General features: G+C 48.0%; 3 protein-coding genes across 4 annotated transcripts; 2 read left to right on the plus strand and 1 right to left on the minus strand.

Annotated features, from left to right (window-relative positions):
• The first annotated feature begins 805 nt into the window (after positions 1-805).
• Positions 806-5,155, plus strand: fbxo3 (F-box protein 3). 2 transcript variants are annotated; one of them, XM_076094912.1, is made up of 12 exons: positions 806-954; positions 1,587-1,676; positions 1,771-1,934; positions 2,052-2,166; positions 2,468-2,672; positions 2,878-2,923; positions 3,083-3,167; positions 3,233-3,355; positions 3,492-3,607; positions 3,812-3,919; positions 4,028-4,110; positions 4,194-5,155. In XM_076094912.1, the coding sequence occupies exons 1-12, from the start codon at positions 815-817 to the stop codon at positions 4,338-4,340; spliced, it is 1,422 nt and encodes a 473-aa protein (XP_075951027.1). In that variant the 5' UTR covers positions 806-814; the 3' UTR covers positions 4,341-5,155. The 2 variants fall into 2 exon arrangements, with proteins under 2 accessions (XP_075951027.1, XP_075951028.1); XM_076094913.1 differs by having other exon boundaries at positions 4,197-5,155.
• A 143-nt stretch (positions 5,156-5,298) lies between these two features.
• On the plus strand, positions 5,299-25,789 carry LOC142953088 (uncharacterized). The gene is made up of 13 exons (XM_076095158.1): positions 5,299-8,325; positions 9,619-9,783; positions 10,003-11,611; positions 15,514-15,600; positions 16,094-16,230; positions 17,232-17,466; positions 17,974-18,105; positions 18,520-18,875; positions 18,954-20,026; positions 20,132-20,350; positions 20,627-23,286; positions 23,451-23,535; positions 24,027-25,789. Exons 3-13 carry the CDS (start codon positions 10,996-10,998, stop codon positions 24,712-24,714), a joined length of 6,288 nt encoding a protein of 2,095 aa, XP_075951273.1. The 5' UTR covers positions 5,299-8,325; positions 9,619-9,783; positions 10,003-10,995; the 3' UTR covers positions 24,715-25,789.
• On the minus strand, positions 5,391-6,698 carry LOC142952892 (uncharacterized). The gene is made up of 2 exons (XM_076094915.1): positions 6,068-6,698; positions 5,391-5,769 (listed from the first exon to the last, which is right to left on the minus strand). Exons 1-2 carry the CDS (start codon positions 6,696-6,698, stop codon positions 5,411-5,413), a joined length of 990 nt encoding a protein of 329 aa, XP_075951030.1. The 3' UTR covers positions 5,391-5,410.
• Positions 25,790-26,063: the final 274 nt, after the last annotated feature.

Raw genomic sequence — 26,063 nt, forward strand, 5'->3', positions numbered from 1 at the left:
GGAGTCACACAGGGTGATAGGGGGAGTCACACAGGGAGATAGAGGGAGTCACACAGGGTGATAGAGGGAGTCACACAGGGTGATAGGGGCCGGTGGGGCTGCATTCTTCCTGAAATCCACAACCATCTCCACTGTCTTTAGAGTGTTGAGCTCTAAGTTGTTCAGACCGCACCAGGTCACCAGATGGTCAGTCTCCCACCTGTAGGCGGACTCATCCCCACCAGAGATGAGTCCAATGAGGGTGGTGTCATCCGCGAACTTCAGGAGCTTGACGGACTAGTGACTGGAGGTGCAGCTGTTGGTGTACAGGGAGAAGAGCAGAGGGGAAAGAACGCAGCCTTGGGGGGAACCGGTGCTGATGGTCCGGGAGGCTGAGATGTGCTTTCCCAGCTTGACGTGCTGCTTCCTGTCAGACAGGAAGTCTGTGATCCACTTGCAGGTGGAGTCGGGCATGTGCAGCTGAGAGAGCTTGTCGTGCAGCAAAGACGGGATGATGGTGTTGAAGGCAGAGCTGAAGTCTACAAACAGGATCCTGGTGTAGGGTCCTGAGGAGTCCAGATGCTGGATGATGAAATGAAGGGCCAAGTTGACTGCGTCGTCTACAGAACTGTTGGCTCTGTAAGCGAACTGCAGGGGGTCCAGGAGTGGGTCAGTGAGGGGTTTTAGTGTGTGTGTCTGTCTGTGTGTGTGTCTGTGTGTGTGCGTGTGTGTGTCTGTCTGTCTGTGTGTCTGTCTGTCTGTCTGTGTGTGTCTGTGTGTCTGTCTGTCTCTCTCTCCTCACCAGCAGGTGGCGGTAACGCGCCTCAGCGCCTCAATGCTACCCATAAAAAGAGACACGAAGAAGAAGACGCTAACAATGGCGGCTAACGCTAGCTGTGAGCTCCGGATGGACCAGCTGCCCTCAGACCCGCTGCTCCACGTGCTCTCCTTCCTGGGCTTCAGAGACCTGATCCAGTAGGTACCGGATCGGTGACACCGCGACACACCGGAGGAACCGGAACCGGAAACAGAACCGATTTTCGTTTGTTTGAGCTGTAGCGGCTCGTTAGCCTAGCAGCTAAACTAGCTGTTAATTCTGTGCTAATTTGTAATAAATAGTGTTATAAACACGCGCTGTTCTTTAAATACAGAAAGTATTAATTATAATAAAACGTGAACAGTGGCTGTCATTTAGCACAAAGCTAACTAAAGCTACTTTTATAAGATACCGTCTTGAGTTCGGTTAGCATCAAGCTAACAGCTGCTGTTTATTTACGTTTGTTCAGCTCATTATTATTATTATTATGTTAAATATAAAACTACTACTCAGCAAGTATTCAGACTTGTTATTGCAGTAAAAGTACTCACACCACTCTGTAAAAATACTATAATAATATCTAAAAGTAATGTAACTTTACTCTTAACCCTTTAAAGGGAAGCTTCCAGATGTTTACACGTCATGTTTAACTATGATATAAATATAAAGTACATGTTTGTGTACAAGTACTGAGTGTTGAGTTTCAAGTTTAATTACACACGAATAATGATAAAGTATTTTATAGCTTTTTTTAAAGATCAGATTAACGTGTGTGTGTGTGTGTGTGTAGTTGTAGTTTTGTGAGCAGGAGGCTCAACGACTTGTCCAAACAAAACCATCTGTGGAGGAGACAATGCTCTGAACACTGGCTGCTGGACGAGTGAGTAACGTCCTGCTGTATTATATTATAAATATATATTTATTTATATTAATAACGTACCTGTGTGTGTGTCTCTCTCTCTCTGTGTCCACAGCTCTGACCGGCTCCAGTCTGGTGTGTCGTGGTACTGTCTCTTTAAGAGGTTCTACTCAGACCTGGGTCGGTACATCCAGTACTACCCGGTCCTGAAGAGGTCCTGGGACCAGCTGAAGGTCTTCCTGCAGCAGAGGTGTCCTCGTATGATCTCCTCTCTCAAAGGTCTCACATCTAAGCGTCTCCTGATGGAGGACAGCTTTAATACGAATATAAAACCTATATTATATTATTATATAACATGTTAGAGGTGACGTGTGGTGCGCTTGTTTTGCTCCTCAGAAGGAGCCACAGAGGTGGAGCTTAACGACATCGAGGCTCAGATCGGCTGCAGACTCCCAGAAGACTATCGGTGCTCGAATAGGATCCACAACGGACAGAAGCTGGTGATACCGGGGTCTGTCTGTCTGTCTCACCACCTGTCTTTGTCTCCTGTAGACTGATGGGCAGCATGTCCCTGTCTAACCACTACCTGTCTGTCTGTCCTCTGACTGATGGGCAGCATGTCCATGTCTAACTACTACCTGTCTGTCTGTCCTCTGACTGATGGGCAGCATGTCCCTGTCTAACCACTACCTGTCTGTCTGTCCTCAGACTGATGGGCAGCATGTCCCTGTCTAACCACTACCTGTCTGTCTGTCCTCTGACTGATGGGCTGCATGTCCCTGTCTAACCACTACCTGTCTGTCTGTCCTCAGACTGATGGGCAGCATGTCCCTGTCCAACCACTACCGGTCGGAGGTCCTCCTGGACGTGGAGACAGCAGCTGGAGGCTTCCAGCAGAGAAAAGGGATGAGACGCTGCCTCCCGCTGACCTTCTGCTTCCACACAGGACTCAGTCAGTACATGGCCTTGGAGCCCGCTGAGGGCCGCCGGATGTACGAGAGCTTCTACCCATGTCCTGTATGTAGCCCTTCCTGTCTCGCCTTTCAAAATAAATGTCACAAAGTGTTTTATAGAGGGGAAGAAATCTTGGAAAGTTGAGACATTGTGAAGCAGATGTAGATTTATTTATTTATTTATTTATATATATATATATATATATATATATATATATATGCTGCTATAATGAATATTTTAACACCTTGTTGTGTTTTATGCGTTTCAGGATCAGACGTCTCAGGACCCTTCAGCCATCGACATGTTCATCACAGGTCTATTGTTCATCCATCACCACGTGCACATGAGATAAAACCTATTGTTCATCCATCACCACGTGAACATGAGATAAAACCTATTGTTCATCCATCACCACGTGAACATGAGATAAAACCTATTGTTCATCCAAAGCGTCCATGTTTGTTTCTGTTCAGGTTCGTCTTTCTTTGAGTGGTTCACGTCGTACGTCCACAACGTCGTCGCAGGAGAATATCCGATCATCAGAGACCAGATCTTCAGGTGATTATTGATTAGTGTGTTATTATGTAAGTTATTATATAAATATAATATAAATATGTCTGCAGGTATGAGCATGAGAAAGGCTGCGTGGAGACGACCGGAGACATCTCGGTCTCTGTTTCTACCTCCTTCCTACCTGAGTTGTCCTCAGTCCACCCACCTCACTTCTTCTTCACCTACCGCATCAGGTACCTGTCTGTCTCTCTGTGTCTGTCTCTCTCTCTGTCTCTCCCCGTCTGTCTGTGTCTCTGTCTCTCTCTCTCCCCGTCTGTCTCTGTCTCTCTCTCTCTCTCTCCATGTGTGTTTAATAAAGTGTATTTTCAGAATAGAGATGTCCAGCAGTGCGTCTCCAGAAGCTTCCTGTCAGCTGGACAGTCGTTACTGGAAGATCACGACGTCTGATGGAAACGTGGAGGAGGTTCAGGGTCCCGGCGTGGTCGGTACGCATCACATGGCCATCACTTGACCATCACATGACTATCACATGACCACCTGCTCCACTGGTATTGTGTGTGTGTGTGTGTGTGTGTGTGTGTGTGTGTGTGTGTGTGTGTGTGTGTGTGTGTGTGTGTGTGTGTGTGTGTGTGTGTGTGTGTGTGTGTGTGTGTGTGTGTGTGTGTGTGTGTGTGTGTGTGTGTGTATAGGAGAGTTTCCCGTCATGACACCTGGGAAAGTCCACGAGTACGCCAGCTGCACCACCTTCTCCACCCCGACAGAGTTCATGGAGGGTCACTACACCTTCCACCGGTTGGGTAACGTAGTCCTGTCCTTTGTTCTTTTATTGTGAAGCAGCTGTAGTTCTTTAACGGTTGTAGTTCTTTAACTCTTTAACATTTTGTCGTTTCTTTGATGTTTTGTAGCCAATAAAGAGGAAGTGTTCCACGTGGCGATTCCTCGCTTCCACATGATCTGTCCGCCCTTCAGAGAGCCGCTGGTCCGAACGGTAAAACATTAACATAAAAATATAATAACACGACAAAATGAAGATGAATAATAACTGAATAAAAGTGCTTTTAATCTCTTCAGCAGAAGGCTGCGGTGAGTTACTCGTCTCGCTTCGACGACCACGAGGACGACGGCGAGATCTGCGACGGAGACGGAGACGACTTTGGCGACCTGAGAGGAATCAACATGGCCGCCCTGGAGGGGGCGTGGTGCCCCCGACACATCTGACCTCTGACCTCCACCGTCGTCAGGGATTCATTCATGAGTTATTAACGGACAGCAAAGGATTCTGGGAAAGGTAACCAGAGCCGTTTGTGGGACGGAGTCGCGTCGACTTCCAGCTGTGAACGAGCAGTTTTCTAAAAAAAAAAACGTTTTTCTCACGAGGACGATGACGTCATTGTCGTGTGACGACTCGAAAAGTCGAGTTGTGACGACTTGTTTCTGTAAAAATATTTAGATATTTCAGAGTAAAAGATTTGCGTCAGAACTTTTCTCTAAAAGCTCTTTTTTCCACTGCAGAAAATATTTAATCATCAATTAATCTGTGATTTACTACATTAATTAAAGTCTTTGAATGTCTCGTTTTGACCCAAAGAAATTCAGTTTAATATGATTTAAAACAGAAGAAATTAATCGGTTATTAAAATAGGTTATTTGTTAGTTACAGTTTAGTTTGTGTACATGAATCCCGTGTACATATTCTGGTTCTCCAGAAGAACAAAGTAAACATCTGGACGGATCCAACTGATCGTCAAAAGAATGATGAATCCTACAGACTTTTATTTTGAAACTAAAGGGTGGCTGGTGTAGAGTTCCTGCAGTGGAAACCAGTGTGATGGTGGTTTGTCTACTGTCCTCTTTATTATATAGAGTGTGACGATCTATTAGAAGCTGGGCTTTTATTTTGAAAAAGAGAGAAGTGTTTCCTTTGCTGTGCTTCAAGTTGTTTTTCTTTTTTTGTCTTCTGTCCGTCACGCTCTCGTGTGATTGGTCGGTTTGTTTTGTATGTTTTGGGCTAAATAAATAACAAATATTCATCACTCCAGACTGGGTTTACTGTCACGTGATCAACGAGGTCGTCTTCACTGCACGAGTGAGGTAATCACACACACTTTTAAACTGTTTCCCTTCAAAATAAAAGCTTTTTAAATCTCTCCCACCACTGCCCTTTAGGAAGCCTTTTCCCCTTCACAATAAAAGCCCCCTCCAATAGTACATTTTAAATCCCTTCACAATAAAAGCCTTTTAAATAACAGGACGCTTTAAACAACCACATCAGTAACAAAGTCTTTTATTCAGTCATCATCGTCCTCTTCCTCCATCATCACCCTCTCTGTTCTCCTCCTCTTCCTCCCTCCTCTCCTCTCTTCTTCCTCCTCTTCCTCCTCCTGCTCCTCTTCCTCCACTCCTCCCCCTCCTCCTGCTCCCCCCACCTCCCCCTCCTCCCTGGCGTTGCAGCGGCTGCAGTGCCTCCTGAACCCCCCGATGAAGTGAGACCTGAAGCAGCAGAACGGACACGCGTACCGACCGGGTCGGTGAGCGGCTCTGACGTGTTGCTGCAGCCGACTCGGCAGGAAGAAGCTTCGAGAGCAGCTGAGGCATCCGTAGGGTCTCTCCACGTCGTGGCAGCGCACCACGTGGCTGATAGCGAAACCTGTAATGCAGGGAGAGCATTGTGGGTAATGTAGTACAGCGTTACGCCTCTGAAGTCAGAGCGGTTTACCGTCTGTGGCCTCGTTTTTTCCTCTACAAAGTAAAAGTCATGCACCTCTAGAACGATCTACAACAAAGCCCCTCCAACAGTAAACCACGCTTCCCTTCAAGATAAAAGCTTTTCTAAATAACAGGAGGCTCTTCGTGTTATCGTCACTATTTATGTGTTGAAGGACAGGAAGCTTAAAGACAACACAGGAAACGGACTCGGACACAAACAGGAAGTGAGGCGGCACTACCTTTGAGTTTGGTCTTCCAGCCACAGATGAGACACACGAAGCGGTTCGAAATGAAGCGAACCACTTTGGCCGTCGCCTCCATCTCCTCCTTCAGCTGCTCCCCGCTAAGCCCCGCCCCCCCCTCCTCCTCCTGCGCCGGTCCGGGGGCATTAGCGTTAGCGCCGATGTTAGCGTCCCGTCGGATGGCCTGGGAGGCGTAGGCTCTGGGGATGTCGTGCTTCCTCACCACGTGGTTCACTCCCAGAGCTTTCAGCTTGGTCTTCCAGCCGCAGATCAGACAGTGATAACCGGCGCCGTCGAACATCAGGACGCTCTCGTCTCCTTCCTCCTTCTGGGAGGAGACGTCTTCATCAGGACCCTCCTCTTCCTCACTGCTCCTCTTCCTCTTTACAGCATCTTTCTCACTCTCCTCCTCCACCCTGGTCTTCTCCTCCTTACTGCTCTTCCTCTTCACAGCATCTTTCTCTCCCTCCTCCTCCTCACTGGTCTTCCTCTCCTCCTTCCTCTCCTCCCCCCCCCCCCGGTGGTCCTCACAGTGTCTAGAGATGAGGTGTTTGTATATCTTGGTGAAGTCTCTGCTGGTGTAGAAACACTCGATGCAGTGGAAGAGCTTCGCTGTGTTTTGGTACATCAGGATGTTTCCGAGTCGACCGACCGTCGCTCTGTCCAGACGGGTCGGGTGAGACGCCGCCAGGTGAGTCAGCTGGTGGGCGTGGCTCTTAGAGAAGTGACCACAGAGGGGGCACTGCAGATGGGCCGGAGGGGGGGGGGGCGGACATGACCGGTGTCACCGCCTCTGTAAATAAAGTTACATTCAAATGAACAAAGAGTTTAGACAACTGCTGCTTTTTCTTCTGTGGTTCTGAAAACATTTAAATAATGTTAAATCTGATATTTTATTTTTGGAGTTTGGTGAGAATCTTCTGAGGCTTTTATTGTGAAACATTTGGTCTCAAAGGCTGTGATTGGATGAATGAATGAATGACGTTTAAAAGAGTCTCAATCATCACAGAATCTTCATCATCCTCACCCTTCTCTTGGACTGCCTCCTCATCATCAAGCACCACTAGTTCATTGTTAAACAGCTCCTCTTCGTCCTCCTGGTCCTCCTCCTGGTCCTCCTGGTTCTGGTTCTGCTGTCGGACCCGAGTGAGCTGGTCCCGTCCGGCGGAGCAGGGCTGTCCGTCCCCGAAGCAGAGGACCAGATGGTCCTCACTGCCGTCTCTCTTCACAGAGAGTCCGCACACTTTGAAGGACTTCCTGATGAGGTCTGGGTCCAGTTTGTCCCACGCTGAGACCACCCAGTCCACCAGCAGGCGGCATGGGGGGGGTCTGAGGTTCTGCTCGTTGTCCTCGTCCATCCAGCGCTGGTATGCGTCCTGCACGTCCTGCCTGAAGGGCTCTTTCCACATCACGTCGGCGGCCTGGACGAATCGGGTGCAGCCTCTCGGGATCGCCGCCGTCGTGAAGTCGTAGCCGCCGTTCAGCTCGGCCTTGGTGGCGGCGCCGACGTGGCAGCGGTACGAGTCCCACACCAGGAGCCGCGGGGCGCCGTTGGACTTCCCCACCACGGCCTGCAGCCAGTCTTTGGTGAGAGCGTCGCTCATCCAGCCGTTCACAGACGACTTGACCACAGCGCCGCCGCTCGCTTGCTCCTCGTCGTCCGTCCCTCTGAAGACGATGAAGGGCTTCAGCTTGGTGCCGTTGGCGGTGGCGGCGAGGACGACGGTGATCCGGCTCTGTCTCTTTAAACCTAAAGAAACCGCCGTCTCGTCCATTGCGAAGATGTCGCCCTCTGAGATCTTCTTGGCGCTCACCGTCCGCCCCACGTGATCGATGAACCCGACCAGTCTCTCCGTGAGGACCTCGGGGTCCGCCGGTGGCTCGGCAGAGCGGCGGCGAATCGAGAGCTGGTTCCTCTGCAGGAAGTTCTGCAGCCATCCGGTGCTCACGAAGGCCTTCCCCCCGTCGCTCACCGACGGGTAGATCTCCAGCGCTCTCCTCGTGATCGTGGTTCTAGTCACCGCGGTGCGTTGGTGTTTCATCGAGTGAATCCACTCCCACAGCTTCTCCTCCAGCTCCTCGCTCACCAGCAGCAGCTCCTCCTTCTGCCTCCTCCAGTAGCGGATCCTCTTAATGTCGATGTTAAAGTGTCTCGCCGTCTCCTCTGCAGAGTTCTGCTCCTCGTACTCCAACACGCGCTCTTTGAACTGGAGGTCGTATCTGCGTCTGGTCGCCATGTTCCTTAAAGAAGAGACGTGAGTGAAATGAGATGAAGAACGTAGACGATGCTGCTGAGAGTAGAGGAGACGCTTCCTCTGGAGGCTCCTTCACCTCAGTAGTACTAATGTAGAAATACTCTGCTACTAGTAAACTATACAGATATAATATACATATTATTGTATAACTATTCAGCGACAGCTCATTTTAGTGACTTTATATAATAAAGTATATTATCATAATACACCTTTAATTATTTGATTAGATTTTAGTATTAATAATCGAATTATTCAAATAAAAAATAAAAAACATTCTCTTATAATGAAATACTCCATCACCACGCGACTCACCAGACTCGTTCACATTTTACGGTATTCAATCAAAAAACAACTGAATAGAGGAAACAAAACGTCTCATTATGAACTAATAGTTATATATTCAGTGAGGTCACAGTGTGACGCAGTATTCCGGGTTATTACCGGGACTGTGACTAACGTAAAGACGGTAAATGAGTGCTATTACGGTGTAATAACGGTGAATAACTGCTTCACGTGAAGCTGCAGGAATAAAGAAGCTAGCAGGCTAACTCTAAGCTAACGCGCTTTAAAAGCACACATTTAATCCTCTCTTCCACCCACCTGTTGCTACCGCCGGGTGTGTGTGTATTAAAGCTCCAGAACCGGAACCGGCTGTAAAGAAATCACTCTAAAGAACCATTTCTACTGGTTTATAATCGGTATGTTTTACCGGAACCACCGCGTCGCTTCGGCCCGTTCGCAGCCAATCAGATCGCTTCAACAGCGACGATCGACCAATCACAGCATATCCCGGAAGAACCAAGCTCTCGCTCTAGCCACAAGTATCGCGAGACCTCAGTCATGCTTTGAATTCTTTGGTATTTGTTTTTTTTATAGATGCTATAACGATCAAACAAACTATTATAAAAAATAAATATTATAAAAAATAAATTTCTAAATTTAACTTGTATGCTCCAGAACTTTTCATTCAGTTTGTTATAATTTGACTCAAATATATTAATGCTTTAGATATTTTAAAGCTGTATTCTGTTTATATTTATTTAGGTGTGTGTGTGTGTGTGTGTGTGTGTGTGTGTGTGTGTGTGTGTGTGTGTGTGTGTGTGTGTGTGTGTGTGTGTGTGTGTGTGTGTGTGTGTGTGTGTGTGTGTGTGTGTGTGTGTGTGTGTGTGTGTGTGTGTGTGTGTGTGTGTGTGTGTGTGTGTGTGTGTGTGTGTGTGTGTGTGTGTGTGTGTGTGTGTGTGCGCGCGCGCGCGCCCAGGGCAGATTAATGAAGCTATTTTTTGTCTGGAGAAGCAGGTACCTGCTGAAGAAGAGGACTACATCTCCCATCACCCACCTCAGTATGATGTCATCTTTCAGCCAGGTGTGTGACACAGTGAACAGGCAGCAGAGTACATTTAATCTAGTACACATTTGTGGTACTTGTACTTTCTACTTCTCCTCCACTACATCTCAGAGGTATATATAATATTCATCCAGAAATATCAGATATACATATTTATTTGTATTTTTTTAAAGATTTTTAGGTCTTTTCATTTAAATATTTATTGTTTATGTTTATTATCTCATGTGTAACCAAACCGGTAACTTTGGTTTCCAGGTAAACTCATAGGAGCGAATACTCAGAGTACTAGTACACGATGACACTAAACTTTACTTTTATCTGGTTTGATACAGCCTCTTATTCCAGAGCTTTTACATGGTCTTCATCATGTAAACAGGAGCATAACTCACTCAAACAAACAGGAAATAGTCTTTGTGAGGGACTACTTTCTGCGGCGGATTGATCCACGTTGACGGAGGATCGTTGGACGTTTCTGTGTTTCAGAGGATCGAAGGTTTGCTTCCGTGAGTCTGTTAACAGAATAAAGCGACGCGAGGTAAATACCTGTCTCACATCTCACTGACCATCTGCAGTCCTGGATAATCCCTGAGAGCAGATTAGAGACGCTGCAGCACAACGACAACACTTCAGAGGAAACATCGGACTCTTCGAGGTCCAGAACCACAATCATTTTGGTTCTAGAGGATTTTATTGTGAAGGAACAAGAAGAAGTTTACGACACGTTTTAATTTGCTGACTGAAAAAAAAACTTTTTGGACATTTTGAAGCCGTTATGAAGACTTTGAAATCAGATCCGAAGACTCCTTTATTGTGAAATGTTTTAAGCTTTTTATTGTGGAGATTGAAACAATATCTGTGCCTTTTATTGTGAAGGCTTCAAATACTTGGGCTTTTATTTGTTTTACCTATTTTCTTTATGCTTTTTAAAAACGGATGGTACAAGTTTGTTGTTTTATTTTGAAGGACTCCTGAGCTGAGGACTTATTTTTTTGTGCATGTGGTTTTATTGTGAAAAATCACCTTTTATTTTGAAGCTGTGTACGATTGTGAATTTGATGAAGGACTTACTTGTTACGGATTCAAACATTTGGGGGATTTGTTTTGTACTGAATGCTGTTGGGACTTTTATTGTGAAGCTGACTAGAAATTTAGGCAACACACCACATAAAAACGGGCTTTTATTATGAAGGATTCAAAGTTCTCTGGGGCTTTTATTATAAAGGGTTTGAAGTTCTCTGGGGCTTTTATTGTGAAAAGATTGTCGCCAGGTGATCTGTCCTGAGAGGCGGAGTGGCGGACATCAAACAGCCAATGAGCTGTCAGAGATGATTTCGTACGTGGAGTGTCTGGGCGGTGAGGGGGCGGGGCCTAACGTGGGGTCGCGCTGTTGGACCGGCGGCCCCGACGAAGAGCAAGACGAGCTGCTTCCGCGCAAGATGGCCACCCTGCAGCCAAAGACGGAGGGCAGCCTGCGGCGCCGCCTCCTCAGCGCCAAAATCCAACAGCACCACGACGCCATCTTGGGAATGAATGCGGGCGGCAGGCCTGCGACGCCCACAGGTGACTGGAAGCCCCTCCCACCTCACCTCCAGTATCCAGGCAACAGCCCTTGGTTCCGCCGCCAGCACCTCCCACCGCGACCCGGCGTCCACCCTTCTCTCGCCCCAGAGGATCATGGGAAACCGCGGTCCACCTACCCGGTCCTGACCCAGCGGGGCCGGACGGGTTCCTGCCCCCCCACCCCGGAGCCCCGCCCCGGCTACACCCTGCCAGCCCCCCCTCCTCTCGGGTCCCCGCCCCACTTCAGGGAACCAGAGGTGCCGCCGCAGTACCGCTACCGACCCAGCAGGAGGCGCCGGACCGGCTTCTTCTGCTTCGGGTCCCAACCAGGGAGGAGCTCCGGACTGGAGGCCACACAAGCCACGCCCCTTCTACATCGAGGTACTGCTAGGAGTCCTAGGTAGTAGTACTGTCCTCATGTAGTACTACTGCTTCTAGAACTACTTATACAACAAGCACTTGTACCTCTGTTTAGTCTCGTTGGACCTGAATGGTCCCAGTTAGTCTGGTTTGGTCCTGAATGGTCCCAGTTAGTGCGGTTTGGTCCTGAATGGTCCAAGTTAGTCTGATTTGGTCCTGAATAGTCCCAGTTAGTCTGATTTGGTCCTGAATAGTCCCAGCTCGTCTGGTTTGGTCCTAAATAGTCCCAGCTTTTCTGGTTTGGTCCTGAATGGTCCCAACTAGTCTGGTTTGGTCCTAAATGGTTCCAACTAGTCTGGTTTGGTCCTGAATGATCCCAGCTCATCTGGTTTGGTCCTGAATGGTTCTCCGTGTCTTCCTGTCTGATCAATAATTCATCACAGTCAGACATTATAGAATAGAATAGTACTTTATTCATCCCCAAGGGGAAATTTGTCTGTGGCAGCAGCAAACAGGGTTACACAATAAAATAAAAATATTAAGTGTGGAAAATGCACAATATATACAATGTAATAAAATAAAATAACCGAGCAGGACCTATTAGATTTAAGAAGATAAAGTAATAAAAATGCACAGTATATACACTAAATAGAATCGTATTAAATTAACTAAGTAGGAAATAATAAACAAAACAGTAGTGCAGTAGATTATTCTCTGATAACATGCAGAAAAAATCTCACTGAACACGAACCAAAACAACCCCACGTTCCTTAAATTAACTCCTCTGTGTATAATCTGTGTGTGTGTGAGGGATTAACTGCAACTACATATGCTACGCTATTGGCTAATTCCTGTAGCAGATGACCAGGCTTTAACATGCAACAGCTGCGACCTGTTAGCTTCACATGTCAGCTTAATGTGTTAGCTTCACCTGTTAGCCTCACACATTAGCTTCACCTGTTTGCCTCACATGTTAGCTTCAGCTGTTAGTTGTAGCTTGGTCTGCCTGGTTGTGTTTGATCAGGTGTCATGAAGGTGAAGCCCCGCCCCTCCCGTCCTCTGATTGGACAGCGTGTTGAGCCTATGTTCTATATATAAACAGAGTGACAGCGTGGCCTACTTCCTGTCCAATTAATTAAACTAATTAAAGCAGTGACGGACAGACAGACAGAAGTAATGAGCTGCTCCACTGGCCCACATAGTTGGCCCACTTCAGACTGGAACCGTCCCAGTTCGTGAAGATGCAGCTCTCTGATTGGCTGTCAGGCATCCTCACCACCACCAAGGTGTGTTAAACTGTAGGTATCACAGGTAACTGACTCAAGTACCATTTAAACCTCCTCAAGGACCATTTAAGGGTCCTCAAGGACCTCTGGCACCTTATCAAGGACCTAAAGAACCAACTCAAAAACATAAGGGTGCTCTTTAAAATCTCAAGGATCCATGAGACCACTTCAGTCCCTCTTCAATGACCTCTATGTCCCCTTTTAATGACCCAGCGAGATCCTCAAGGACTCCAGGACCCTCTTCATTCTCAGTTCTCAGTCGTCCTGGTCTTAAAATGTCTTCACTTTGATGACATGTCCTCTCTGTTGGGTCCTCATAAAGACAGAAATATGAGAACTCAGAGAATAAAGGACGAGCCTCCACACACACACACATACACACACACACTCTTCCTTCATCTATAAAGCATTGTGTGTGTGTGTGTGTGTGTGTGTGTGTTAATGCAGTATTTGTGCGTAACCTTCATCACCTGGTGACACACATGAAGGACACACACGTGTGCTGGCTTCCTGCCAGAGTGTGTGTGTGTGTGTGTGTGTGAGAGGTAGAGAGACTAGAGAGAGAGGAGTGGGAGGAGAGCGGCGTTGCATCGATTCAAGCTGCATTATTGCTGCTGCTGCCTGTCTGTCTGCTGCAGCCTCAGGAGTGTGTGTTTGTGTGTGTGTGTGTGTGGCGTCGTCATGGTTCTGATCGTAGCGGCGATCAAATCCGTCTTCAAATACCTCAACAGGACCAGAGGTGAGTGTTTCTCTGCATGATGAACTGGTTAAGTGATGTTGTACTGGGAGAGACGGTTCTGTAGGACGCAGCTCTCTGATTGGCCGCCAGGTGTCTTCACCACCTCAAGGTGTGTTCAACAGCAGGTAACCACAGCAACAACGTAGGTAACGGACTCCAGGACGCATTGAGCCTCTTTGAAGACCTCTGGTACTCGTCAAGGACCATATGAGTCTTCTCAAGGACCAGTAGCACCTTCCCCGGATCCTCTGGTATCTTTTCAAGGACTCCTGGACACCCTTCAAGGACTGTTTGAGTCTCCTCAAGGACCTCTTGTAGTCTCAGCCTTGGAACCTGTTCAAAGAGTCCAGGGATCTCCTCAAACATCCAAAAAACTTTCCAAGGACCCGAGGAACCCCTAAGTCCTGGGTCCTTGGAAACTTCCAGGACTATTTGAGCCTCCGTACAGACCTCTGGTACTTCTCAAGGAATCATGAATCCCTTAAAGTACCCTGTTGAGCTCATCAAGGACCATCTGAGTCTCGTCAAGTAACTCTGGTACCTTATCAAGGACCTGTAGAACCACCTCAAAGACTTAAGGAGGCTTTGATGACTTGTGTCGTGTTTGATGACTTGTGTCGTGTTTGATGACTCGTGTTGTTTGATGACTCGTGTCGTGTTTGATGACTCGTGTCGTGTTTGATGACATGTGTCTCGTGTTGTTTGATGACATGTGTCTCCTGTTGTTTGATGACTCGTGTTGTGTTTGATGACGTGTCTCGTGTTGTTTGATGACATGTGTCTCGTGTTGTGTTTGATGACTCGTGTTGTGTTTGATGACTTGTGTCTCGTGTTGTGTTTGATGTGTCGTGTTTGATGACTCGTGTCGTGTTTGATGACTCGTGTTGTGTTTGATGACTCGTGTCGTGTTTGATGACATGTCTCGTGTTGTGTTTGATGACTCGTGTTGTGTTTGATGACTCGTGTTGTGTTTGATGTGTCGTGTTTGATGACTTGTGTCTCGTGTTGTGTTTGATGACTCGTGTTGTGTTTGATGTGTCGTCTCTGATGACTCGTGTCGTGTTTGATGACTCGTGTCGTGTTTGATGTGTCATGTTTGATGACTCGTGTCGTGTTTGATGACTCGTGTCGTGTTTGATGTGTCATGTTTGATGACTCGTGTCGTGTTTGATGACTCGTGTCGTGTTTGATGACTCGTGTCGTGTTTGATGTGTCATGTTTGATGTGTCGTGTTTGATGACTCGTGTCGTGTTTGATGTGTCATGTTTGATGACTCGTGTCGTGTTTGATGACTCGTGTCGTGTTTGATGACTCGTGTCGTGTTTGATGTCTCGTGTCGTGTTTGATGTGTCGTGTTTGATGACTCGTGTCGTGTTTGATGTGTCGTGTTTGATGTGTCGTGTTTGATGTCTCGTGTCGTGTTTGATGTCTCGTGTCGTGTTTGATGACTCGTGTCGTGTTTGATGTCTCGTGTCGTGTTTGATGTGTCGTGTTTGATGACTTGTGTCATGTTTGATGTCTCGTGTCGTGTTTGATGTGTCGTGTTTGATGACTCGTGTCGTGTTTGATGACTCGTGTCGTGTTTGATGACTCGTGTCGTGTTTGATGACTCGTGTCGTGTTTGATGACTCGTGTCGTGTTTGATGTGTCGTGTTTGATGACTCGTGTCGTGTTTGATGATGTGATGTGTTTGATGACTCGTGTCGTGTTTGATGACTCGTGACATGTTTGATGTTTTGTGTTGTGTTTGATGACTCGTATGACCACAGCTAATCAATCCTGCTGCTCCTTCAAAATAAAAGCCCTCTGGCATTGTCTCTGTCACCTTGAGGACTCATCATCACCGTCTGTCTCTTTCTCTCTCTGTTTGTCTCTCTCTGTCTCTGTCTCTCTCTCAGGTGACGGAGCCAGCAGGTGGTCCATTCACTACACTACCCAGAAGCCCCAGCAGGGTCTGCTCTTCATCCCTGCTAATGACCTGCGAGGTCAGAGGTCAACAGAGAGCAGCATCTCAGGTGATCACACACACACACACACATTGTAGTTTATTATATGTATTTATTATCGTAGAAATACTGATCAGAGCGTGTGGATTCATCCGCCGCTGAAAGTAGTCCCCAACAAAAGAGAGAGCTGCAGTGCGCACACACACACACACACACACACTCACACACACTCTGCAGTGCTCCAGACAAAGGATCTCGTCCAGAGATTATTGCTGAATTTAAACTTAATTGATTGATTGATTTAAGATCAATCAGCATCATGAGCTCACAGCTTGTCTGCTGATCTATTGATTTACTGCAGATTAACTAAGAAAAAACATATTAATAATTTTTTATATATATATATATATATATATATATATAAATTAAAATGACTGGATCATTGATTGATTTATAACCTCTTGTTTTCTGATTGAATATAAACTGTATGAACATCTTTAACGTCTTCTGTACGTGTGTGTGTGTGTGTGAGTGAGTGTAGCGTGTAACGGGCTGACTCAGCATGGCTACAGCCCTCAGAGCCCCGCCCCCTACCCGTCCTCCTCTGGCCTCGGCCAATCAGAGGGCAGCACGGCCCGCAGAGGGTGGAAGGACAAAAGCAGGAGGATGGTGAGAGACACACACACACTCTCACACACACCCTCACACACACTCTCAAACACACAGACACATACACTCTCAACCACACCCTCACACACACACACTCACACGCACTCTCACACACACACACACACAGACACACACAGACACTCACACACTCACTCACGCACACACACACACACACACACACAGAATCATGAATATTAATGAGGCTGAACAGACGAATACATCTGACATAAAGTACTTCATCATTGTAGTAGTAGAGAGAGAGTATTCAGATCCTTTACTTTACCACAATACTGCTATTATATAAAGTATTATCATTTATTAAAAGCACTCAAAGCAGAATAATGTATTATTATTATTATAAGTATTGTTCCATTATTCTGTGTCTTAAATCATTTACACTTCCTGTTTTATTCTCCTCCTGGTTTCGTCCTCAGAGGTTCAGAATCCTGAACTTTCTCTCTCAGTCCTGCTTCTCAGTTTGTTTCAGGTTTTCAGTTTGGAGGAGAAAGGTAATCACGGATAGAACTAGACTAAAGTAGACTAGACTAGACTAAAGTAGATTGGACTAAAGTAGACTAGACTAGAATAAAGTAGACTGGACTAAAGTAGACTAGACTAGAATAAAGTAGACTGGACTAGACTAAAGTAGACTGGACTAAAGTAATGTAGACTAGAATAAAGTAGACTGGACTAGACTGGACTAGACTACACTACAGTAGACTAAACTAGACTAAAGTAGACTGGACTAGAATGGACTAGACTAAAGTAGACTAGACTAGACTAAAGTAGACAAGACTAGAATCGAATAGGGTAGACTAGATTAGAATGGACTAGAGTTCAGGTAGACATGGATAGAACTAGACTAAAGTAGACTAAGCTAAACTAGGGTTTATGTAGACATGGATAGAACTAAAGTAGACTAGACTGAACTAGAGTTAAACTCGTACCAGATTTAGACTTGAGTTGAACTCTTACTTAACAAACGTGTTTTGTGTACTCAGTCCTCAGCTTTCTCAGACGAAGACGAGCAGCTCATATTGCACAACACGCGACCTCTGACCCCACTGGTCCTCAACCCTGTCCACCGCACCTCCTGTTGGGATGTCTTTGGCTCCGCCCACGAGCCAACAGTCAACCTGGAGGTGGAGCCGCTCCCCCGGCTTCCAACACCGGAGGAGAGGATGAGGCAGCAGGCCGAGACGGTCGCCGCTCATGTAGTCCCGATCAATATAACAGGTGGGGGACTGGACTGAGATCTAGATTTCACTCTTGACTCAGAACTCTGCACCTGAATCTGGACCCTTAACTCGACTGAGACTTGGGACTTGACTTGGATTTAAGACTCGACTCAAGACTTGTCTTGGATCTGGTCTTTGACTTGGGATTTAACTACGTCTCAACTTGGAATAGAGCTTCAACTCAGACTTTGACTCAACTGGACTCAGACTTGGTACTTGACCCAGAAACTAGACCCAGAACACAGATTCAACTCTTGTTCCGTTCTTGACTCTAAACTCGACTCAGACTTGGACTTGATATTCATCTTCTTCTTGAAATTTGTTTGGGGACTGAAACTCCACTTGATACTTGACCCGTCCAAGTCAAGTATCAAGAGGGAGTTGAATCCCGAATGACTTGGACTCTACTTGGACCTTGACTCAGACTAAAGTCAGACTTGGAACCAATTAAACTGATAACGACAAATTCTTGAACCGTATCTTCATTGTTGTTTTCGTTCTTAAGGCGAGAGTTTTGATCGTCAAGCCAGTTTTCGAAAAGAGGGTTCTAACAACGACTCGATGTCTCTGCGACCCCGAAACCTGAGCCGCCGCCAGACAGTTACTGGGATACCTGATGATGTCAGCCGGACTCTGGGTATGAGCTCCACTTAATCATCCACCCATCACCTCTTTTATAAGATAAGATAAGATAATCCTTTATTAGTCCCGCAGTGGGGACATTTACAGGATCACAGCAGCAAAGTGGACACAAGATACATGGTAAAAAAGAAACAAATGCAGCAAGTATTATAAATAAGTAATAAACAGTAAAGAATATTAACTAGTAAAAAAAGTACGAAAATCCACAATAACTAAATATAACTAAAAATAAAATATTATATATATAGACTGAGTATTGTTTATTGCAGAGTGTAATTATTGCACTGATTTTTTATAGTGTTGTTAGTGTTGTGTGGTCTACTGGGAGCACAGCTGGTTGTGCAGCCTGACAGCAGCACAAACATTTCTCTACCTTTATCTCCTCTGTTCTGAACTTGTGTCTCTCCAGACTTGCCTTTGGTCTCTCTGGATCTTCCCGGTCACTTCTCCACTGTGGGTCGATCTGTGTCCTCCTCCTGCTCCTCTGCCCACCAACAGAAGGGAGGAGCGGAGGAGGAGGAGATGGGAGAGCTCAGAGTGGAGGAAGTGCATTCATCAGCAAGGAGGATCCGAGCTCCTAGAGGTCGAGGGCTGTCCAGCCTCATGGCCTCCCTCACATCCGCCCCACCTGTTGACTCCTGTCACGACCTTGAGTCCTCCTCTTCCTCCTCGGAGGTCCATAGCCTCCCCAGTCTGGTGACCAACTCCTCTCTGAACTCTGAGGCCTCCTACAGGACACTCGGTGCCTCCTCTTCTTGTTGTCAGGTCAGTGAAGGAGAACTCATGGTCACAAGTATCTCTGTAACTAAAACAAAGGATTCTAAAGATTTATTTTATTTTCAGGATCTTCAGGGTTTCCCCAGCGACCTCCAGCCCATGCTGCCCTTTGACCCCACTGCCAGAGTCATCCCCCAGTCACCTTCCTCCTCCTCTTCTTCCTTCCCTTCCTCCCTCGTCACCTCCTGCCTCGCCAGTACCCCTAGCCGTGCCCTGCAGTCGGAGTGGTCTTACCCCAGCGATAAGCCCCTTAATGAGGCTGCCCAACATCGCAGTTCTCCTTCCTCCTCCCACTACCTCTCCTCTTCCTCCATCGCAGACTCGGAGTCTCGGTTTAGCTACCAGGCTCTGGATGACCGGACCCCGACCCAGCAGGACTCCCAAAGCTCCTACGATGAGGAGACCTGGAGCTACCAGCCCCTTTTGCCCAGCTCAAGTGTCCACAGCGGCCGGACCAGGGGCGACTGGAATGCCATCGCCCAGGAGATGAGATGTGTTTCTGGGGAAGGTTGGAACTGTGACCCCCTGCTCTCCTCCGGTCGCTCCACCCCAGAGAAGATCACCTCCTCTCCTTTGCTAAACCAGGAGAAAAGGAGGTTCAGCACTTCCTCCTCCTACTCTCGCTCAATCACCCGCAGTATCTCCCTCTGCAAGTCCAAGCGCCCGCCTCTTCCACCGTTGCGCTCTGACTCTTTGAGGCACTGGCCGGGTTGTACCAAACCCCCCGGCTCCTCCTCCTCCGGTCCCCGGCCAGAACCGAACTCCCGCCTCGAGCCCACAACCCACCAGACCTTCCATGACCCCTGGGTGCCCCGGAGCAACACCAAACGGCGCCAAAGTGGCTTCAACTGCGGAACGGTGACGACCTTTGAACCTTTGAACCAGGAGGACACCGCTGAATATCCTCCTTCTGAGCAGCTTCCGCCAAGCCCCGCCCACTCACATGGCCAAGCCCCCACTCCTGCGTCACCAGGCTCACATGAGGAGGGGCTGAGGTTTACTCCCAACCCTCAACCAGCCTCCTCCTCGGTGGCTGAGCTTCAGCGCCTCGCCTCGCCCTCCAGTGGCTACTCCAGCCAGTCCAACACTCCCACTCCTGGCACTCCTGTGTCCTCCCCTCTCTCCCCCTCTTCTCCTGGAACCTTCTCCCTCCCTCTGACCTCCCCCTTCTCCTCTTTACACTCGTCCTCCTTTCCCCTGTCCACCGCCGTCTCCTCCATGTCCAGGACAACTTCTCAGGGCGAAGGGAGGCCAAAGCCTCCGGTACCAGAGAGGAAGTCCTCACTCTTCTCCTCCCATTCCTCCTCATTTTGCTCCACCTCCTCCCTCTCCTCTTGCACCTCCTTAGACTCTTCTGCCAAGCATCCTCCTCCTCCTCCTCTACCAGAGTGTTCCTCTCCTTTGCCTCCTGTCTTCTACTCCCCCATTCGCAAGTGTCCTCCCCCAGCTCCTCCTCTTCCTCAGTGCTGCCTGCCTGCTTCCTCCTTCAACAAACTCTCTGCTGCTCCTCCTCCTTCATCTTCATCTCTTCCTCCTCCTCTTCTCCCACCCTCATCCCTCCCTCTACCCCCTCCCCTGCCTCCTCCACCTCCTCCTCCTCTCCCACCCTCATCCCTCCCTCTACCTCCTCCACCTCCTCCTCCTCTCCCACCCTCATCCCTCCCTCTACCTCCTCCTCCTCCTCTCCCACCCTCATCCTTCCCTCCACCTCCTCTTCTTCTCCCACCCTCATTCCTCCCTCTACCTCCTCCACCTCCTCCTCCTCTCCCACCCTCATCCTTCCCTCTACCTCCTCCACCTCCTCTTCTTCTCCCACCCTCGTCCCTACCTCTACCTCCTCCACCTCCTCTTCTTCTCCCACCCTCATCCCTACCTCTACCTCCTCCACCTCCTCTTCTTCTCCCACCCTCATCCCTACCTCTACCTCCTCCGCCTCCTCCTCCTCTCCCACCTTCATCCCTCCTAACTCCTCCTCTTCCACCTCCCACTCGGCCTCCTCCTCCCCCTTACTCCTACGCCATCAGGCAGACCTCTCATCATGCTTTGGTGTCATCATCAAACGACTTCCCTCCACCTCCATCTTCTCCTCTTCCTCCCTCTTCGGAATTGCCAATTTCTGACCTTTTACCTCCACCAGCACCTCCTCCCTTCCTTCTTCTACCTGCTCCCCCCTCATTCCCTGCCTCCTCCCTCACCCCCCTAGGCCGCTGTGTTAAGGTGCCCACGACGCCCCGCCCCCTGGTCACCACCCAAGCTTTGCAGGGTGTCAAGCTTCGCTCCGTCAAGAACCAGGAAGGCCTGCTCACTAGCACCATGCTAACTGATGCTAACCATGCTAATACCGTCCATGACCTACCAAGCAAAGAAGCTCATCCAGATGGTGCTGTGTTGGCTAACGCTGATGTTAAGCTACCTGGAACTGGATCACAAAATGCTGCATGTGGTCTAGGTAGCAATGAAGCTAACAAAACTATTTCTTTAATAAGTAATGCTATCGCTGAGGAAGAGCAACCTGCACGCAGATCAGATCATGATTACCACAGCCTAACACAACATGACGTGAGGACACCCTACGATGATCCACAGGGCATTGTAGCTAGCACAGCTAACCAGAGAAGCTCTGTGCCTCAGCTGACCAATAACGAAACTCCTCATGACATCCGGTACAACGTACCAGAGAAGAAAGGGTCAGACATTTATGCTACACTGGCAAGTCCTGACAGTCCCTGGGTAAAAATATATTACGATAACGACAACAACACAATCATCCAACATCGTTCTTTGCAACAACAACAGGTCACAGCTCCAGTGTTGGCAGATGCAAAGCTAACTGAGGCTGCAAGGAAACAGGGAAACACAGATGCTTCATATTGGACACTCTCTGGAACGAGACAAGAGTCTCGCACAGAAAATAGGAGGATACTTTTGGACAGCAAAGAGGAAGTGGAGACAAACGAAAAGAAGAATTTTGAAATGTGGAACGATGCAGCTGATGATTCAACAGTATTTAGTGGAATAAAACTGAATAATGGGGTCTGTAGGGCCGCTAGCCCGAGGAAACTCCGCTCCCCAGAGAAGCCCACCCTGCCAAAGAAGCCCGATCTTTGCATTCTGGGTCTCACGGCATACCCTGAGGACAGACGAGGACAGAAGAGCAGTGGACAAATCATGGCGTCTTCTTCTGGACTCAACAGCCAATCACAGCGTCCCGCTGATTCCTTCTGCACACCCTCACCAAATCACCTGACTCGCACGACTTCGCCTGTAGAAAGGACACATGATTACATCACCGCACACTCCCCTGTTGGCTTTCCTCACAGACAGAAGCCACCGGTTTTGCACAAGAAGCCAGATCGCTCAACCAAAACCCCCAAACCTCTCTCTGGGACCGCTGGGATCACTTTAAATGGCACCATGGGTACCTTGGAGAACCGGGGTACCTCAGGAACTCGGGATACCATGGAGACCAGTAGCACCCAAGGGATCATGGGCATGCATGGGAACTGTGAACCCTCAGGGAACATGGGTATCACAGAGACCCAGAGTATCAAAGGGGCTCCACACTCTATGGATGACACCCCGAGTACTGAGAACCGGGACACCATGGAGACCACTGGCACCCTAGGGACCATGGGCATGTATGGGAACTGTGGACCCTCTAGGATCGTCGGTATCGCAGAGACCCGGAGTATAAAAGGGGCACCACACTCTATGGATGAGACCACGAGTACCAAGAACCGTGGAACCTCAGGAACTCGGGGCACCATGGAGACCAGTAGCACCCTGGGGACCATGGGTATGTATAGGAACTGTGGTCCCTCGGAGACCTGTAGCACCTTCGGGACCACAGACCCCTGGATCATCAAGACTAGAACTTATCAGGACACTGAGAATATGTTTCACACGAGCATGATGAGGTCGTCGCTGGCTGAAGATAAAGAGGAAGACGAGAAGGAGACGGTGGAGGAGACGGGGATGAAGGCACCAATTATGATGATGCCATCAACCACCAGGAAAAAAGACAAAGCAAGGAAGAGGAGGAAGAGGAGGGCAGGCAGGCAACTGCTGATGATGTCGACAATGAGGCCCTCCCCCTCCTCCTTCTCATCATCCTCATCGTCTTCATCCTCATCCGGAGATGAACGAGACGTAAAAGAGAGAACGCGTCAGAGAGCAAGGATGACGACAGTACGCCAACAAGACACCAGTGACTCTGAGAGCTCCTGCGCTCCGATTGGTCGGAGCAGGTGCTTCCTCAGCAGCGCGTTGTCCACCGACAGCATGCAGGGGGAGAAGTCGCTTCTAGACCTGCTGATCCACGAGGAAGAGGAGGAAGATGAGGACGAGCGTGGCAAGAAGGGAGCAGACAGGAGGAAGACGGCCGGAGGACCTCCCAATGGTAAGTTGGGTTTACTGGAGTTTTCTGAGTTTGCCAGTCCTGGCAACATATTTACAGTATGTAATATGTATTCTATGAAGTAGTATGTATGCTACAGTATGTAGTCAAGAACACAGGGAATCTTTAATTCTAATCTCTGACTTTGTGTCTTTGTTTCTCTGAAGATATGTTGGTCAGCATTGCAGCAGATTACATGTTCGAGTCCGGTCGACCACGAACCACAGAGGATCTGTTCGCCGTCATCCACAGGTAGGTCACACAAACACATCGTCACTGTACCGACCAATCGGCCTCCTCTCACATGTCTGCTTGACTCCTCCCTCTGCTTCTGTGGAGCAGTGCATTATGGGAAGGCACAGCATGAATGTCCAGGTAACAAAGGTAAAGACCCGTCCTGAATGTGTCGTAGAAGGAGTCTAGTTTAACTAGAGCTATATCCTTAAGTCATTCCTTTGTCCCCCAAGTAGGAAGCGTGTTGTACCCAAAATGGAAGCTTCCTGTCTCCTTGTTCATTGACTTTCTTGCCCAAATAGAAAGCATCCTTGTCATGTAGCTGAGTCTTGTTCCCTGAGTCTGGTGCTTCTAGTTTTTTCTAGCTTCCTTAATTAAGCTTTAAACTGGAAGCTTCGTAACAAATCCGTCCTTCATCCTTATATCTTGTCATTTTGAACGCGGTAGATTTTGTCTCATGTTCTTGATCCAGAACAGGAATGTGACTCGTCTCTTTGTGTTTGTCTCAGGTCTAAAAGGAAGATGCTCAGAAGACGGGATTCAGAAGACGATAGTCATCATATTTCCTCTTCTGTCTCCCGTCCGATCACCCTCACTGCCCCCCTGCCTCGCCCGAGGCCTCGAACTGCAGCTCCTAGAAGTCAAAGCTCAGTGAGGAGTGAGAGCTTTAAGGCCCTGCTGCTGAGGAAGGGTAGTCGGTGGGATTCGTCTTCTCGAATCTCGGCCGTTGAGCGACTTTGCAAACTTGCTTCTTCGACGACTACTGACGAACTCCACAGTGTTCTACCGCCACCGCCGCCAGTCCAACGTCCAGTCCAACCTCCAGTCCAACCCTCCAGCTTGTCCCGTCCCTTAGAACTACCCCAGAACTTCTCCATGATCGGATTCGGATGGGGGCGGAGGGATCTGACACCGAATCATGTCCTCCTCACCTCCTCCTCTTCCTCTTCCTCCTCCCACTTCTTCTTCCTCTCCTCCTCTTCCTCCATGCGGCCTCGTTCCCTCACTCCCCCCTGCTCCTCTAGCCGCCGTTTTGCCGCTCGCTGCTGCCTCTACGCCGCCCCCATGACCGCCATCTTTGAAGGAGAATGCGAGGAGGAAGACGAGGAAGAAGAGGAGGACGACGAGAGACCGAAGGATAACAGATTTCTTGGAAAAATCTTTGTTGAATGTGGCGATGTCGGGGTCTTCTACTGATCCGGATCTGGTTCACGAACATGTTGCACTGCCCTAGAAAACCGGCCTGGACTGAACCGGAATGGACTAAACCGGCCTGGACTAAACAGGTCTGGAGTACACCGGCCTGGACTACACCAGCTGGACTACACCGCCTGGACTACACCGCCTGGTCTGAACCGGCCTGGACTGAACCGGCCTGGACCAAACCGGACTAGACTGAACTGGACTGGATTACACCGGACTGGACTAAACCGGACTAGAATAAACCGGTCTGGAGTACACCGGCCTGGACTACACCAGCTGGACTACACCGCCTGGACTACACCGCCTGGTCTGAACCGGCCTGGACTGAACCGGCCTGGACCAAACCGGACTAGACTGAACTGGACTGGATTACACCAGACTGGACTCAACCGGACTGGACTAAACCGGACTGGAATAAACCGGACCGGACTGAATCCGGACCGGACTGAAGCATTTGATTGAATTAACTCAAGCACAGTTGTGTCAGAACGAGTGTACTTATACTTCATGGCACCAGTTAATGTACTTAAACTACAGTTATGAACTTGTATTTTTTTCTTCTGTTTTCCTTCTTTCACGGACGCTGAACGTTCATATTTAGTTTCTAAGTAAAGGAAAGTCTCGTCTTTGTCTTTGTCCTCTCTGGTTGAAGACGACGCAACGTTATTTGATGTCTTGACATGAAAACATAGTTTTTCTTTAGATCACAGAGTAAATGTTAACAATTAGAATATAGTTCATAATAATAATGTTTAAGTAGTTATGTTTTAAAGGTTTCTGGGACTGAATGCAAACAAACTGGATGTATATTTTTTATTTCAGACATTTTTGAATGATTTTACATGTTAACACCAGATTTGAACTGAAACTAGAACCAATAAGGAACGTAGTCTGTAAATAATCACGCTTCATCTTCATCGTTTATGTTTTATTCAGCTTCACGTCTCCATGATATACATATAAAGACTTAGAATAATTAAAGAGGTTCAGATGTGATCAGAAGAGATGAAGAGAGAATGAAAACTAAGCAACAAACAAATGTAAATACAGAACAAGTGTCCAGATGAGCAGAAATAAAAGGCAAACTAAATTTATTCTTTTGACTCTTTTGTCTTTTTTATTTTAATACAAGAGCAACAACCAGAGAAGAATTAAGTACTTTGGTTATTTACTAAAGTAAAAGTACTCCGACACTGTGAAAATACTCTGTTACTCCTACAAGTCCTTCTTTAATGATAATAAGATTTTTTACAGTGTATGTTTCTGTGGTTTACTACCTGTGTATTGATCAGTGCTGTCTGGTTTACTGAGTATTGATCCAGGCTGTAGTTCCTGACGTGGCC

The sequence above is a fragment of the Anarhichas minor genome, unplaced genomic scaffold, assembly GCF_050575085.1.
Source record: "Anarhichas minor isolate MPS153535 unplaced genomic scaffold, ASM5057508v1 ptg000018l, whole genome shotgun sequence".
Taxonomy (NCBI): Eukaryota; Metazoa; Chordata; class Actinopteri; order Perciformes; family Anarhichadidae; genus Anarhichas; species Anarhichas minor.

What these genes read in the sequence shown, in the direction of transcription:
- LOC142952892 (XM_076094915.1), bottom strand. Translation starts at nt 6,698, where the DNA reads ATGTACCAAAACACAGCGAAGCTCTTCCACTGCATCGAGTGTTTCTAC. An exon ending in CTGGAAGACCAAACTCAAAG is followed by an intron (nt 5,770 to 6,067) that starts GTAGTGCCGCCT and finishes CCTGCATTACAG; the next exon opens with GTTTCGCTATCAGCCACGTG.
- fbxo3 (XM_076094912.1), top strand. Translation starts at nt 815, where the DNA reads ATGCTACCCATAAAAAGAGACACGAAGAAGAAGACGCTAACAATGGCG. An exon ending in CATCGACATGTTCATCACAG is followed by an intron (nt 2,924 to 3,082) that starts GTCTATTGTTCA and finishes GTTTCTGTTCAG; the next exon opens with GTTCGTCTTTCTTTGAGTGG. An exon ending in ATCAGAGACCAGATCTTCAG is followed by an intron (nt 3,168 to 3,232) that starts GTGATTATTGAT and finishes ATATGTCTGCAG; the next exon opens with GTATGAGCATGAGAAAGGCT.
- LOC142953088 (XM_076095158.1), top strand. Translation starts at nt 10,996, where the DNA reads ATGATTTCGTACGTGGAGTGTCTGGGCGGTGAGGGGGCGGGGCCTAAC. An exon ending in CACGCCCCTTCTACATCGAG is followed by an intron (nt 11,612 to 15,513) that starts GTACTGCTAGGA and finishes TCTCTCTCTCAG; the next exon opens with GTGACGGAGCCAGCAGGTGG. An exon ending in TGATGTCAGCCGGACTCTGG is followed by an intron (nt 18,106 to 18,519) that starts GTATGAGCTCCA and finishes GTGTCTCTCCAG; the next exon opens with ACTTGCCTTTGGTCTCTCTG.